Source organism: Anolis carolinensis, chromosome 4, assembly GCF_035594765.1.
Source record: "Anolis carolinensis isolate JA03-04 chromosome 4, rAnoCar3.1.pri, whole genome shotgun sequence".
NCBI lineage: Eukaryota > Metazoa > Chordata > Lepidosauria > Squamata > Dactyloidae > Anolis > Anolis carolinensis.
Window position 1 is genome coordinate 26,135,113 of NC_085844.1, and position 16,243 is coordinate 26,151,355.

At 37.0% G+C, this 16,243-nt stretch overlaps 1 protein-coding gene across 2 annotated transcripts in view; it reads left to right on the forward strand.

The window, feature by feature from the left end:
• Positions 1-14,547, forward strand: part of lrp12 (LDL receptor related protein 12) — a 36,047-nt gene extending 21,500 nt beyond the window's left edge. For both annotated transcript variants that reach the window (XM_008108260.3, XM_003219428.4), the window contains 5 exons: positions 2,540-2,675; positions 4,599-4,801; positions 6,221-7,319; positions 8,179-8,311; positions 10,641-14,547. In XM_008108260.3, the coding sequence (XP_008106467.2) occupies positions 2,540-2,675; positions 4,599-4,801; positions 6,221-7,319; positions 8,179-8,311; positions 10,641-11,501 (2,432 nt within the window). In that variant the 3' untranslated portion in view covers positions 11,502-14,547. The remainder of the gene's footprint in view (positions 1-2,539; positions 2,676-4,598; positions 4,802-6,220; positions 7,320-8,178; positions 8,312-10,640) is intronic.
• The last annotated feature ends 1,696 nt before the right edge of the window (positions 14,548-16,243 follow it).

Consider the following 16,243-nt stretch of genomic DNA (forward strand, 5'->3'; position numbering starts at 1 on the left):
AACAACATAATACACATTATTAAACAAAGTAAAATAATACAATTATAACAATAAATCACACTTACATGACCAGATCAAGGGGACGGGAACCATAAAACCAATATATTAAAATGTATCATTTTAGGCTAGGGAATACATCTCAATAAACTAAAAACAAAGATACAACCATCAAATAAAATAACCCTCTGTGTGTAGGAAATGGTATTTTAGATTGTATGTTTTTGGTAGGCCCCACTATTTTTGGTTGTTTCATTTCTAAAGTCCCATGCCCTTTGATACACTGGGCCTTGTGGGCAATTTGATGTAAAGAAATGACATATATCCCAGAGGTATTTGGATAAGAAACCGGCGAGACTTTCGACAAAGAGTTGCAGGGGGTTAGGAACTGAATATGAATGAAAGATAGATTCGGGTTTTTTTTGTTCAGGTTTCTGCTTAGTTCAAAATCCCAGAGCCTTTAAATATTTCATTCAGAGAAATGATATCAATAGATGCCTCTACATGATCTTGATAGCTGTTTTTAACAAAAAGCAGGACATAGGAGAAGGGATTTTAACTAAAATACCCCAGATCCTTCTTCCCTGTGGGCTTGTAAATGAGTACCAGTATTTGAAATTTGGAGTTTTTAAGAACTACTAGATGTACTCATGTATAATTTTATCTCATGTATAGTTCAAGGGCAGGTTTTAGGCCCGAAATTATGGATTTTGATATGACCATTGGATATGTTAAGCGTCATTCCAGAGAACGAAAAGTTCCTGTGCCATCTCAAGGGTGCAGCCACCCTGACTGCTGCCACTGCCGCCATCATTTACTTCCCCAGGCATTCAAAAGAAGGTCAGAAGCAGTGTGGCAGTGGAGAGAAAGGATGTCAATGCTTCTTAAAGTTCTCCTGGCATTTAGCCATCCTATTCAGAGAAGGGGATGGGTTTTTTTATACATACAAAACTTAAGGTACAATATTTAAACTGACTCATGGATAAGTCTCCAGACTTTTGGGTCATTTTTTACTAAAAATTTCTAGATTTATACATGAGTATATACTGTAAATCACTAGCTCCTGTAGAAGGGTACAAGAGTGTGGTGTTTTTACCAGAATTACTTGTAACCTTAAAAATTAAATGAACAGTTTTTAGGGATTAAGTAGGATAATAATTGCATTCTATTGTTTTCTTAGCAACATTGTATGTCTAGATTTGGAAGTATGTGGTTAATGGTGATTCTATGGATTTAAAATTATAGTATTAGGATATTTTTATATGTGTATTTTATTATAATCTTGATTCTAAAATATACATGTATTCCTCTATATTTAAGGGAAACATCTGCACTTTAAAAATAGGCTTTTTATAACTTACTGGGGATTTTTAATGAATGTTGTTGAACATTAGCAATTTGTTGAAATGTACATGGTGATATTCTTCCTTTTTTCTCTCTCTGGAACATTCATTTACAGACTTCACAACCTGAATCCAATATAAAAGGTGGTTTGAATTCTTTCATAAAAACAAATACAAAAGTCTAAATTATAATGGGATAAGAGCACCATCTAATGGGTAGTTAAACAAAAAATAAATCTTCTATAAAATTAAAACTACTGCTAAATCAAGGGAAGATACGATTTCTACATTTCTGAATGTTGCATTTTCCCCATTTTCAAATGTTTTTGTATATTGTCAAATTTAAACCTTTTTATTTTACATTAAATATAAATAATAATATCAACCAAATCATAAAAGGATGTTCTGATTAATTTCCACAGCTCCTTTGCTTTACATTCTTCACTTTTTCTATATGAGTGCATTTTGTATGATGTATGAAAAAATTAAGGTCTGTTCTGCTATTCCTTACCTGTATTTGGAAGATGCTTCTGATGCATTCGTTCAGTTCACTTATCAAAACTGTTACCTGTATCGTTTTCCAGGCTTCATAATGCAATTATCAGTATACAGTCTGCATTCCAATTTTGTTTAAAACAAATAAATGAAACACTTGTGAACTTGATTAATATACATCGCTGACATTTCTTCTTATTTTCTTAATACATCTACGTTTGACTTTGTAGAATAGTTGCTATGGTACTGATATAAGTTTTTCAGCCACCTGACTAACTGTTCATAAGCTTTCACCATTTTGATAAATAGTTTGTTAGTTTTCATTATATTGCAGTAGTGTTTTGAATCTTACTTTGTGTAACATTGCAAATTAATCATTAAGCAATAAGGAATTCATCCAAGAATAGTGAGTCCATCAGATTTTCAACTGTATCCCCTCCCATTGCAGCCAAATCCACATGACTCAGATCTTCTCTGGATAGTCCCTCAACCCTCTCTAAGTAGATTGGGAGTGTATATGTTGGGCTGTGTGAAGAGGAGAGTGAATCATTCGAAGTTACTGTCTTTGTTCTGCTTTCAGATGTCTTCAATCAGCAGAGTGACTATCACTAGGCACAATCCTAAATATGCTGTTAAATCTTAGGAATTGTTTTAAAGCTTGAAAATACCTTATACCTGACAACATAAATATACATATTTTTCAGCTTGTGGAGATATTCCAGAACAAATCAAAGGCCCAAGTGGGATCATCACAAGTCCAGGTTGGCCACTTGAATATCCTGTCCGACTGAATTGTAGCTGGTACATCCGAGCAAATCCTGGGGAGATCATTACAATAAGGTAATTTGAGTTTGGTGTCCTATATAAAATCTAAATAATAGTCTGAAATAGCTTGCTTTACCTGTTTTCCTACTGAAAAGCTTACAGATGTTTTCCTAAATTTCACCTAGGTGTCATTTTCTTGGCTTTCACTTTTTAAAAAAGCCCCAGTGTATCAACCATGCAGACCATAGCAGCATATAATTCACCCAGGATCCTAAAGCCAAAATTTCAGTGGATTTTTTTTTTATTTAGTTTCCTCCCTACTTCTGGAAAACAGCTTTTTACATATATTTATAATTCCAGATGACAGTTTAACAGCCCTTTGAAGCAATTTTTAAGGCTACACAGAGGTCCCTGCTCCATTTTTTGCTGATAGAAACAATGTCACTGGGAGATCTTTACCACTTGAACAGAGTGTTAAAATTTAGAACTATATTATGTCAAATTGGCCGTGTTTCTTAACATACTGATTTCTGCTATGATTTTTAATGAGTAAGTTCACAAACGCTGTAGGCAGAATCCATAGGCTTTCAGAAGTGTCTAAGGCCCCTTCTACATTGCCATATAATCCAGATTATCAAAGCAGATAATCCACATTACCTGCTTTGAACTGGATTATATCAGTCTACACTGTCATATAATCTAGTTCAGAGTAGATAATCTGGATTTTATATGGCAGTATAGAAGGGGCCTATGAGCATTGATCATCAAATGAATTGTGTTTTCTTATTCATTGAAAGCTGGCCTCCACTCAGTATTATCATCTGTGTCTTAAACTCAGACAATGTTTCCTTTGTGCCATGGGAGTCTGCTTTTAAAAAAATATCTATTTAAATCCTTTTCATGAACTGGATTCAGCAGGTTTGATCCATAGGAGGCCTTCTGTACGCAAAAAGCGACTTCTTTTCATGCAAGTGCAGTTTTCAGTCTCTCACTAGAACATTATTACGTGAGAATTTTGAAATAGTTGATTTTATTGTTAGATTCTCAATTAATAGGATGCAATAGGATGTAAGTAAACAAATATAAATAAAACTAAATTGAAATACATTCTTCTGCATGAGTAAACTCTTGTACATATAGAAACATGATGTAGAATCTGCAGCTGAAAATCTGACCTTCACCACTTATGTTTGAAGTTGCTAATTCAGAACGGTTAAAAACTAAGAAATGCTATGTATGGTATATCCTCCTATTGGTGACAAGAAGTTATTTTCCTAAAATGGCTCCAGTTTTAGAAAAGAGAAAGCGAAAGAAAGATATGAATTACCTGCATTCCCCTTATATACTTAAGGAAATCTTCTTTTGTGTAACTGATATAGTATTCTCTGCCATTGTATTCTGGATTCAAAACTGTTAGGTTCTGGGAAGGGTTTTTAAACCAATTGTACAGTTAAAAATTGAATTAAAAGTTTGTAGAATTACAATACAAGCAGTCCCCAAGTTACGAACAAGATAGGTTCTGTAGGTTTGTTCTTAAGTTGAATTTGTTTGTAAGTTGGAATGCGTATATATTTTTAAGTGTAACTACAGCCAAGCTTTGGATAGCATAGGGAAGGATTAGCAACCCTGTGGTATTTGTTTTGCTGTCTGTGCCCCTGTTCAGAAGAATTCACCTCACTTTCTGTCCCTGTGATCATTGAATTTTGAAAAAAAAATTGTGATAAAGCTTCATGAGTGAATTTCCCTTCCCGAGGATAGATTTCTCTCACTTCCAGTTGTCTTACTCCCATTTTTAACTATGAGTTGTGTGTAAATCTGGTGTTTGTAACTCGGGGACTGCCTGTAATGTGAAAACTGTGTCCCTTAAGAATTTTTTTTATGAGTCTCATGTCATAAATTCACCCGAAAGCTGATATTTTAAATGGTCACTTTCAAAATCTTGTTGAATTTTGCCTTTAACAAAGACGATATAATGAAACATTTATTTTTTTAAATTAGTTTTCAAGATTTTGATGTTCAAGGATCACGGAGATGCAGTTTAGATGCTTTAACCATTGGGGCGTATAAAAACATGGAAAATTACAGAGTATGTGGGGCTTCTATTCCATCTCCATATATATCTTCACAAGACCATGTTTGGATCAGATTTCATTCAGATGATAGTATATCACGCAAGGGCTTCAGATTGGCTTATTTTGCAGGTAAGCATCAAATGTAGAAATGTTACAAGTAACTGGTCTCCTTTTTGTCTTGTTGGATATGTTGTATCAATTACTTCATCCCTATATAAAAGACTTCAAAAAAAACAAAACAAAGACCACATAGAAATGTGGCTAGCTATTTTTGTTGTTGAACATAGGGATATTTAATACATTAGGTTAATAATAATTATAATAATAATACTTTATTTATATCCTGCCCTATCTCCCCGAGGGGACTCAGGCCAGTTTACAACAGATATCGGCAAACCTTCAGTGCCGTGAGAAACTGAACAAAGACAAAAACCCCTCAAATCCCAAAACAAATCCACATCTATATCAAAAATAATAACACATACTGCAATATTACTAGTAATATTATATGCAATATAATATACAATTATAATATTACTATATAATATTATATTGTACTATATTATTATACCACAATATATATAATACACTACCAGTATATTATACTATTAGTACAGTAGAGTCTCGCTTAACCGTCATAAATGGGTGGACAGAATGTTGGATAAACAAATATGACTGATAATAAGGAGGGATATTAAATGTGTGCGCCTCTTTTTTTAGGGACCTCCTTCCCAAACCCACTTTGTCCTTCCTCTTCTCTCTTTTTCCCTTCCTTCCTGGCCTGCCTGCCTGTCTCAGTGCCAGTGCGGGCTTCATGCCAACCCCGAAGGGTCCCCTCCCTTTTTTCCTTCACTGCCTTCCATCCCAGCCTCCCCAGCCCGGGTTTTCCTTACAACTCAGATGGGGAGTTCCGCCAAGGAGGGAAGCTGATCTCACTTGCTCTTTCCTTGGGTTGCAGCAACAGCAGCAGATATGGATGCCAAAGCGGGCCCCATCCCCACCCCCCAGGCCAGGAGCTCCTTTCGATCCTTGGGAAGCCCTCAGGGTTTGCAAGCTTTTGGGAGGGGATTCACAACTGGGATGGGTGGCAATAAGAAAAGGAGGGCCCTCCCTCCCAGGAGCACCTGCTTAATTCCCTTTCCCCTGCGCCACGTTGTCGTCCTGGTGGCCATGGCTAATGGCTGCACACTCGGCCAGTGCGAAGAAAAGGGGATAGGAGAGACATTTAAGTATGCATTAATGGAGTTTCTTGGGGTTACCTGGCATGATGTGAGTTGTAGTTCACCCACAACTTTATGCACTTAGTACAATTACAAAATTGACTTTTTCAAATACAGTAAGGCCTTCCATGTCCTTCCGTCAGATAAGACAGACTGTCGGATAAGTCGAGGTCGAATAACCGGAACTCTACTGTATTATATAATATATTGGTTAGGCATTTGTAGGCATATTTAATACATTAAGTTAGATATGTGTAGTAAGTATCTTGAAAATATCAATACCCGATTCAGGAAAATTAATCTTAATTTCTTAATTGTTCATTTTTAGGGAAATCCAGTGAAACAAGCTGTGACTGTAACCAGTTCCATTGTTCCAATGGGAAATGTATTCCAGAATCTTGGAAATGTAATGACATGGATGAATGTGGAGACAATTCTGATGAAGAAATATGTGTCAAAGCTGGTCCTCCAACGGCTGCTGCCTTCCAGCCGTGTGGATACAACCAGTTTCAGTGTCTGTCTCGTTTCAATGTTTACACTTGCATTCCAGAATCCTCAAAATGCGACGGGAACCTTGACTGCCTTGACTTGGGAGATGAAATAGACTGTGGTGTGCCAACATGTGGGCAGTTGCTGAAATATTTTTATGGTACTTTCAATTCTCCTAACTATCCAGACTTTTATCCCCCAGGGAGCAATTGCACTTGGCTGATAGACACAGGGGACCACCGCAAAGTTATTTTGCGTTTCACTGACTTTAAACTTGATGGCACTGGTTATGGGGACTATGTCAAAATATATGATGGACTAGAAGAGAATCCACGCAAACTGTTGCGTGTGTTAACTGCTTTTGACTCCCATGCCCCTCTCACAGTGGTTTCTTCTTCTGGTCAAATCAGAGTGCATTTTTGTGCCGACAAGGTCAATGCTGCCAGAGGATTTAATGCTACCTATCAGGTAGATGGTTTCTGCCTGCCGTGGGAAATCCCATGTGGTGGAAACTGGGGCTGTTACACAGAACAACAGCGTTGCGACGGCTACTGGCACTGTCCAAATGGAAGAGATGAAACCAACTGCACCATGTGCCAGAAAGACGAATTCCCATGCTCTCGAAATGGTGCTTGCTATCCACGTTCTGACCGCTGCAACTATCAAAATCATTGCCCCAATGGTTCGGATGAAAAGAATTGTTTCTTTTGCCAGCCAGGAAACTTCCACTGCAAAAACAATCGATGTGTGTTTGAAAGCTGGGTTTGTGATTCGCAAGATGATTGTGGCGATGGTAGTGATGAAGAGAATTGCCCAGTTATTGTGCCAACCAGAGTAATAACTGCTGCTGTAATTGGAAGCCTTATTTGTGGGCTGCTCCTTGTCATTGCTTTGGGCTGCACGTGTAAACTATATTCATTGAGAATGTTTGAACGAAGGTAAATATCCTGTTATAAAATCTAATTGAATATTGTATTGTTTCTGATTTACCTAAATATATTGTGGTCCAGAGGTATAATGTTATTGATGAATCCTTCATATTTTCCACTGTTGTCAAAACAGCTTATTACTACAATTCCCATGAAATAATATATTCATATTACTTCATGGGAATTGTAGTAATAAGCTGTTTTGACAACTGGAAAATATGAAGGATTCATCAATAACATTATACCTCTGTTCATTATTAGTCTATTAACATGGATTTTAGATACCTTCATGGGAACTGTACTAAGCTGTTTTGACTGTGAAACCAATTGGACTTTCCCTATCCCACTTCGCTGTAGAATACTCGTTGGGAGAACCCAATCTATACTCAGAAAACAAACAGTACTATATAAAAGGCCTCTGTAAACATGAAGAGCATCTGTTCAAGCATTGATGTCATTTCATCTCAAGTTTTACCCAACTTTTGTTAACAGATGTGGGCTGCAGCTGCACTCTGAAATATACTTCAACAGGAATTATAACCTTAGTCTTTTATCTCTGATTTATACTATCTTCTTGCTTAAAATGTTCTTTGTATCCTCTTGGTCATGAAAAAAACATAGAATCTGATTAATCAATGCTTGAAAGCTTGACACATACACACTGTTCCTATACGATTCTATGGAAGTTGCTTAGTAGCAATAATAATATTGCATTATTCTTGTGCATGATGCTTTAGATTACAAGATCCCAAGCACTGCCCCAGATTGAATAGAGCTTGACATGGGGAAACTGTTGGCAGAGCAGCAAATGCAACAAAAATGTAATGGTGTTATATGGTCATATAACGTCCCGTTTATTTTTGAGTAGATCATTTGAGACACAACTGTCAAGAGTTGAAGCAGAATTATTAAGAAGAGAAGCACCTCCTTCTTATGGGCAACTGATTGCTCAGGGCCTTATTCCACCAGTGGAAGATTTTCCCGTTTGTTCACCAAATCAGGTAAATGCTTTCCTGTTAACTCACACTGGTTTCTCTGAGATAGGTACTTTAGCAGTTATCTATGCCAGTTGCTTTCCACAGACAAAAATTGAGCAGCTGCATCTGTGTCCTGGAGTTTCTTTTGTGTTTCAAAAATATCCTTAATCCTTGATTTCATTTAAAATGTGCAAATAATTGCTTAGAAATACTTTTCTGTAACTCATTCTAGTAGTTTTCAAATCGAAGAGATATTCTCGAAATGCATTGAGCACTACATAATAATACAGGTGGCCAATGCTTGCGCTCCCTCCCTCCCACTCTCTTCGCTCCCTCCCTCCCTCCTTTCTCTTTTGTTGTTAGATTATCTGTTTATAGCATTTTAGGCCTCATTTGTCTTTCTTTGAATGGTGCAGCAGTCTGTCCCTTAGCTGTTACTATTATGTTTTATAACAACATGCTGGCTCTAACATGCCTGTGAAAAAGTTCCTAATTCTGTCACTAGAACTGTGATTTTCAAAAAGTAACCTGAGTTCTTTTTTTAAAAAAACACACCTAATTACTGTACTTAGTTACTTATGATTGAAAGGGTAACACTTCATTACCATGTGACTTTTTAATATCTACTGACACCAGCTTCAAAAGTTAAAAGACTAACTGTAGTTTTCTATTTATGCCAATTCATTGAATGCAGCAGTACATTCAAAAATGTTGCTGTCTTGTGTAAAAGGTTATTTAAAGAAATGAGAGCCAGCATTGTGTAGTTATCTGAACATTAGACCAGAACTCTTAGGAAACTAGGGTTTAAATCCTATTTGAACCCTGGCTGGCTACCTTTCTCAGCCTTAGAGGAATGCAAAGACAGGCCTCCTGTGAATAAATCTTACTGAGAAAATCCAAATGATAGGTTTTGGATAAATCAAAGTCTACTTGAAGGTACAAAACAGCAGGGAAAAAGAGAACCTTGAAGACATTACTTCAATATTTTAAGATGATTTGTGGTACCAAAACATGGCAAAATGTAAAAACACTCTTCTTTCATTAAGTTCATCTTTTGTTCTTGGTGGATTTAATCACACACATACAGGCATTTTGTCAAAGATTCTGAAAATAGAACTCTTTCTTTGTACATTCTTTTATGCCTACCCAGCCCTTCTTTTTTCCTCATCTTTTGTCTAGTGCTGGTAGTTTTTTCAGCAGCATCAGTGATGATTTTTTTCATGTCAGGAGCGACTTGAGAAACTGCAAGTTGCTTCTGGTGTGATAGAATTGGCCATCTGCAGGGACGTTGCCCAGGGGACGCTCTGATGTTTTGTTTACCATCCATGTGTGAGGCTTCCCTCATGTCCCCACGTGGGGAGCTGGAGCTGACAGAAGGAGCTCATCTGCACTCTCTCCGGAGGTGGAGGTGATTATGAAGGAGGACTGAAGAAAGACAGACTACCAGTGTTGAGTTGCAGCAGTTTGCCTGGAGTAAACAATGCAATGAATCTGAAGTTTGTGTTTTTACTGTAGCCAATCCTATTGTAGTTGTGTGTGCAAGTATATATCAGGCAGGGTAAATAGCAGCACCCCCTGGAATCCCTTAACGGTATTGCATGAGCAAAAACAGGAAAAAGTGAGAAGCCTTGCCAGCTACCCCAACTTTTTCAAAACATAGATAGGATTGGCCATTAAACAAGAAATCATAAGTAAAGTGGAAGCTAGAAAGTAATCATGTACAAGGCTAATCTAACATTGTTGTTTCATTTCACATTTGTGTATTGTTAGTTTTGGCTAAAATGTTTCCTGAAACGTGTTGAACTCTTTTTGTAATGTAGGGACCAATCCTTGTTATTTAAATGTTCCTTCTGCCCCTGGTACCATTCTTTCTTTTTAAAAGTAATGCCCAGTAACGCATTCACTTAATTAACAGAGATATACCTGCATATGATGCACTAAAGAACAGCCAAATGACTTAATCTGAATGCAAGTCCAGGGACATTTTGAAATTAAATGAAATTTATCTGGAGAATTATTTCTGTTAAGGGATTGTTTTATTAAAGGTTTATTTCTTTTATACTAATATAATCTATTTTGGTTGGTGGTGATCTTTTGAATGCAAGATATATCTGTGTGGGCAGAATGTAATACAGACTGATTTTTTTAAAGAATAATCCTTGATGTTTCCTATATGGAATTAAGTTATTTTGCCTCCAGGTGTCTTTCAGGGGGGGAAAAAGCAGACATTATATACAAGTAACCACCCATGAGATGCACACCCTGGTGAAATGGGACAGAAACAATTTTGTATTCTTTTTACCATGCATTTTAAAAATAGTAGCAATTCACTTAACCTGTCTTTATTTTTCAGGCCTCTGTCTTAGAGAATTTAAGGCTGGCTGTTCGGTCTCAACTTGGATTTACCTCTATTAGGCTTCCAATTGCAGGCCGGTCAAGTAACATTTGGAACCGAATCTTTAATTTTGCAAGATCTCGCCATTCAGGATCCCTGGCACTAGTTTCATCAGACGGAGATGATATCGCCAGTCAGAATACTAACAGAGAATCTGAAAGAAACGGCTCTCACCGAAGCCTCTTTTCAGTGGAGTCTGATGACACAGACACAGAAACTGAACGGAGAGACGCAGCAGGTGCTGTCGGTGGTGTTGCTGCTACTTTGCCCCAGAAGGTCCCTCCTACAACAGCTGTAGAAGCACCAGTAGTCTGTGGGACACCTTCAGTTCAAAACACGAGCAGTAATGCAGACCATGGGAGAGAAGCGGCAAGCATAGAGCCTCCAAATTCCAGTCCGGGGCGCCATCAGTTCTCAAATGCATTGAGTCGCATGACTCAAGGATTACGTTGGGTACGGTTTACTTTAGGGAGGTCAAGTCCAGCAAATCAGAACCAAAGTCCTTTGAGACAGCTTGATAATGGGGTAGGTGGAGGCAGAGACGAAGATGACGACGTTGAAATGCTAATACCGGTTTCCGATGTAGCATCAGACTTGGATGTGAACGACTGTTCGAGACCCTTACTCGATCTCACCTCAGACCAAGGACAAGGGCTTCGGCAGCCTTACAGCTCATCCCATAATGGAGTACGGTCCTGTAACCGCGACGGCCCCTGTGAGCGCTGCGGGATAGTACATACTGCCCAGATACCTGACACTTGTTTAGAAGCGACCCTAAAAAATGAAACTAGTGATGATGAGGCATTGCTGCTTTGTTAAGTAGTGGTTGAATGGGTAGAAATGTATGCAAGTTGGAGCAATAGTGGTGATTTTTTTTGTACTTCATGATTAAGTGAGAAATAGCTTTTTGTTTTGAAAAGAATCCAGGGCAAATCATGTGACTTAAACATTTTATTGTGCATGGCTGAAAGAGCCTTTGTCATAAGGGGAACTGAAACAAAAGTTTTCCAAAGTCTGTATACATAATTTATATTTGCTGTTGTTTGGTTATTCCTCTGTGATCACTTTCCGAGGGCTTTTCCCACAACTGCTTTTCTCCCTAGTTGTTCTTACAGCTTGTGGAAGGACCGCACCTGCAGATGAGGTGTCTTTGTGACTTGTGAAATCTGTGAGCAACCAGTGAGCTTCATGAGCTTTGCCTGCCTGAAGATTTATATTTTAAGCAATGCAGAGGCATGTAACTGTGGCCACTCCAGTTCCTACCATATTTTAAGGATCAAGGTGGGTTAAGGTAATATTGGAAGTGGTACTCAGTTTCAGATAGTTTAACATGATGGTGTAATTCGCAACAGAAACATGGCTGCTCAACCATTTTTGTCTGCCTGCCATTCACTTCCAGATTGCTGGGCTACTTTTGTACAGAATATTTATTCTTTTTTTAAATCAAATCCAGTGTACTATTGCCAATATAATTTTAACTGAGTATACTAAAAGGTTGTTATAGCTAACCATATTCTTTTTTTCCTTTTATGGTTTATAATATTTTTGTCTATTTACGGAACGGTAAACTTTTTTCAGAGGGAAGAGAGACTTTCTTCAATATGCTATGTTTTTTTTTTCTTTTATTCAAACAGGAGTTAACTTAGATAAAAAGATGGCAAAAAATCTTTTGTAGCTTTTATAACATTGACTTTAATAAGTTAGTCTAGTATGTACAACCAAATAAGGTGTAAAAACTCAAAGTAATTTTTCATCTATCTTTGAAGATAGATGAAGCAGTTAAAATATGCATTGATTCTTGTATATAACGTGTGTTTTTTAAAAGCGGAAATAGGTACGTATAACCCTAGGAAATAGGTTCCACCTGCTAATAAATCTTCTCCCTAATGGGGTTTAAATTTTTTTTGGTCTAAAGGGATTTGCACTAAAAATTATGTTAAAGGTCTCTTAAAGAGCTTAGTGCACAGGCACTATCACTTTAAATACTAGTCTCTAATACAGCAATGAATATATATAAATATAATATTTCCACGGTTTTGTTCTTGGATGCTTTTTTTGTTTGTTTGTTTGTTTGTTTGTTGCTGCAATTGAATTTGCTTTACTAATTTCCTATTTATTCATTGTATTTAAAAGCTGGTTTACCTGGCATCCGTTTGTGCTTTAAAAGAAATAATGAATTTGGTATATTTCAAGGTTTTTATTTTTGTTATATCATGTTGTTGATTCAAAAGATACCAGCAGGGGGATGAAAACCATAGTTTCCAGTTTACTGGCCAGCTGGTGGCAGTTGTTACTATTAGGTGATATCAAGACATCCATCATTTGGGAAAGTCAAGATTGTCAGTTGCCGTTATATTTATTCTTTGCCTGTCTTTGTAGGCTTAATGATTTAGTATGGAAAAAAGTATTTGTGTGTGACTGTATGCTATTTATTAAATTTTACATACATTGCTGAATGTCATTTTAAAGCATGTTTAAAGTCTTGTGGGTTTCTTGTTGTGTTATGCTGTCAGAAAAGCTGACAATGTTTTATGATGTATCAAATTAAAAATATTATGTATTGAGATACTTTTTAAGATGAACATGACATTCTATTGTTTTCTATTTCTGTGTTTTTTAAAAAAAACACAAGTAGAAAACATGGTATAAAATCAAATGGAAGCATAATTTTTTCATATAACCTGAAAAGTGATATATTTTAATATTGAAAAATGTTTTCGTTTTGGGACTTTTGGGACAGGCTCTCTACTTTCCTCCTCAAAAATATGGGAATATGTCATGTATATGAAGCTTGCATTTATTACTTGCTAGTACATTGAATATAGCTTTTTTATTTGGCCTAGTAGTCTAAAATAGTCTTCCAAAAGAACTCCCCTGGCATCTAAATATGAATTGAGTGTAAAATATCAGAATGCTTCATACATTACATCCACATTTGCTAACTCTTCATATTGGCAGCAATTGAAGGGTCACTATATGGATTCATACACTTGAAATATTCGAAACCAAACGAAAAGAATATCTACAAGCTGCATCTCAATTTATTCCCCAGGTTTTGGTTCAAAACCAACATATAGGTCCTGAAATCAATATAAGCCCTGCTGTTTCAAAGTCAGAATTGTGACCACTTATCTTTGATACTAGAAAACATGGTGATTAAGAAATAGATGAGATGACCAGGCAATGATGATATATTTTTACTGTGCTTTCTAAATCTTATGAAATAATGGATTTGAAATACGTAGGTCTCTTTTAAAATACATTGATCCTACAAATAGGGCCAAGTAATGGGTTGCAAAAGTAGAAGAGGACTTCTTGCCATTACCAATTTCATTTTTTGGAGTGGTGTATAGTGGTGTCGAAGGCTTTCATGGCAAAAATTACCAGGGTTGCTTCACAGCAACTCGGTCTATAGTGGATTTCGTGAAATTAAAATTGTCTTGTTCTCCAGAGCTGCCCACCTCAGTATAGAACAACTTATTAACAAACAGGAGTAGTTTGTATTCATGGAGGATGGGGAAGATTGATTTTAGCATAAAGATCACAAATTCCCATATTTGAAAGAATATTTTGAAAGACTTTGAATTGGAAATAAAATTTTGAGTACAAAGAAACTGGCCAACTCCTCACAGGGAGCAGAGTACACTGCAGATGAAGATTAGACCAGATTAACAAAATGAGCTGCAGTCTGTTTGATGGCATTTCTTGCTTCAAAAAAGGCAGAATAAGAAGAGCTAATGCAGCACAACAGAGTTTCTGAAACATCCTTGCAGTGGGCACGTTGTGACATAATGGACTTTGATCTAATGATTACTCTCCTGTTTGATATGTCCAGGGCCATTATTAAAACCACAGTTCAACCCTGTTTACTGTGTTAGATTTCATGTTCTAAAGACAGCGGGAATGGCACAAGCTCCATGAATGAAAGAATAGCTTACAATATCTTTCCCCTTCTCAAAGAAGTAGATTATTTAGAGATTTAGGCTGTGGTTCAATGTTCCCAAAAAGAGTAGTGTAACTCCATTATTCTGTTGTCCGTTGTTGTTGTGTGCCTTCAAGTAATCTCCAATTTAATGACTACCATGGGATTTTCTTGGCAAGATTTGTACAGGGATAGTTTTCCTTTGCCTTTTCTTTGAGGCAGAGAATATGTGTTTTGCCCAAGATCACTCAATGGATTTCCATTCCCAAATGGGGATTAGAACCCTGGTCTCCAGAGTCATGGTTCAACGCTCAAACCAGTACACCATGCTTCGTATTTTGGTAAGAAGTCATTCTGAATTGAACATATTGGAGTAATTTTATTTCCATTTCTGCATCTTACATAGAGTGTAGATTTGCTTTAGTTCATGGATGTATCCTCTAAGGCAGGCATGGGCGGTAGGCTGTTAGGAATTGGAAGAGTTGAAGTCCAGAACACCTAGAGAGCCAAAGTTCGCCCATGCCTGTTGTAAGGGTATTTGGGAACTTGAGGGTGTTGCAGTATTGGAGATGTTAAGAGGAGAAGATAAGACTTACACATGTTTTAACCATCTGGGATTGGAAAACCATGCCCAAAAAAAGGGTTTTCGAGGACTTTGGGGGCTGCAGTGTGGGGCCCAACACATTACATTTTGCCTATCCTACAGTAGTTCTTGAATGGCCATCAATCCTTTAGGGCTTTTTAAAAATAAGTTAAATTCCCAAATAAAAGTGGTATTTCATTAACTAGAACTGAGGCCCCTTCTACTACACTGCCATATAATCCAGATTATCAAAGCAGGTAATCCATGTTATCTGCTTTGAACTGGATTATATGAGTCTACACTGCCATATAATCCAGTTTAAAGCAGATAATCTGGATTTTATATGAAAGTGTAGAAGAGACCTAAATCTCCTTAAGTATAGATATATCTTAAAATGGTAATTCCTGGCCTCAAAGTCATTTTAGAAAAGCTACTGTCAATGGAAAGGATATTAAACTGTTGTGGACATCAATGCATTATTGAACTGTTGGATAATGCAGTTTTGATCAGATATCCAAGACAGCTTACATTTTGGGGGATGTTTGTGTCATTTAGATGCTACCACAGTTAAAGAAGTGTTTGTAGGAACCAGGCATAGATGGAGTGTTTAGGGGATTTTTCTTCAAAAGAGCAACTTGTCAGGACCCAGGCTGCAGAGCACCAATAACCATACGCAGAGGCCAGAATCTATCTAATATCTTTATTAAGGAAATATATAAAGTCAATAAAAACAAGTGTAGAATATAGTTCAGAAGTAGACCTTTCAGGAAAGATCAAATATAGTCCAGAAAAACAATGTCCAATATATGATATTAAAGTCCAAAGTTATAATCCACTTCACCGAAACACACACTATTTGGCAAGCAATAGTGTGGGGAACTGTCCATAGTCTTTGAGGCTTAAGGTAAATCCGAAGCAAAGGAAAACAAGGCTGGAATCCGAGAAGCAGGGTCCGTGGTTTAAAACGCAAGGCAAGGCAAAACTTGAGACTTGGCAAGGTCCAACTTGAAACAAGGCAATCGTGGAACAAGAACTGAGTCCATAGAAATCCGTGGA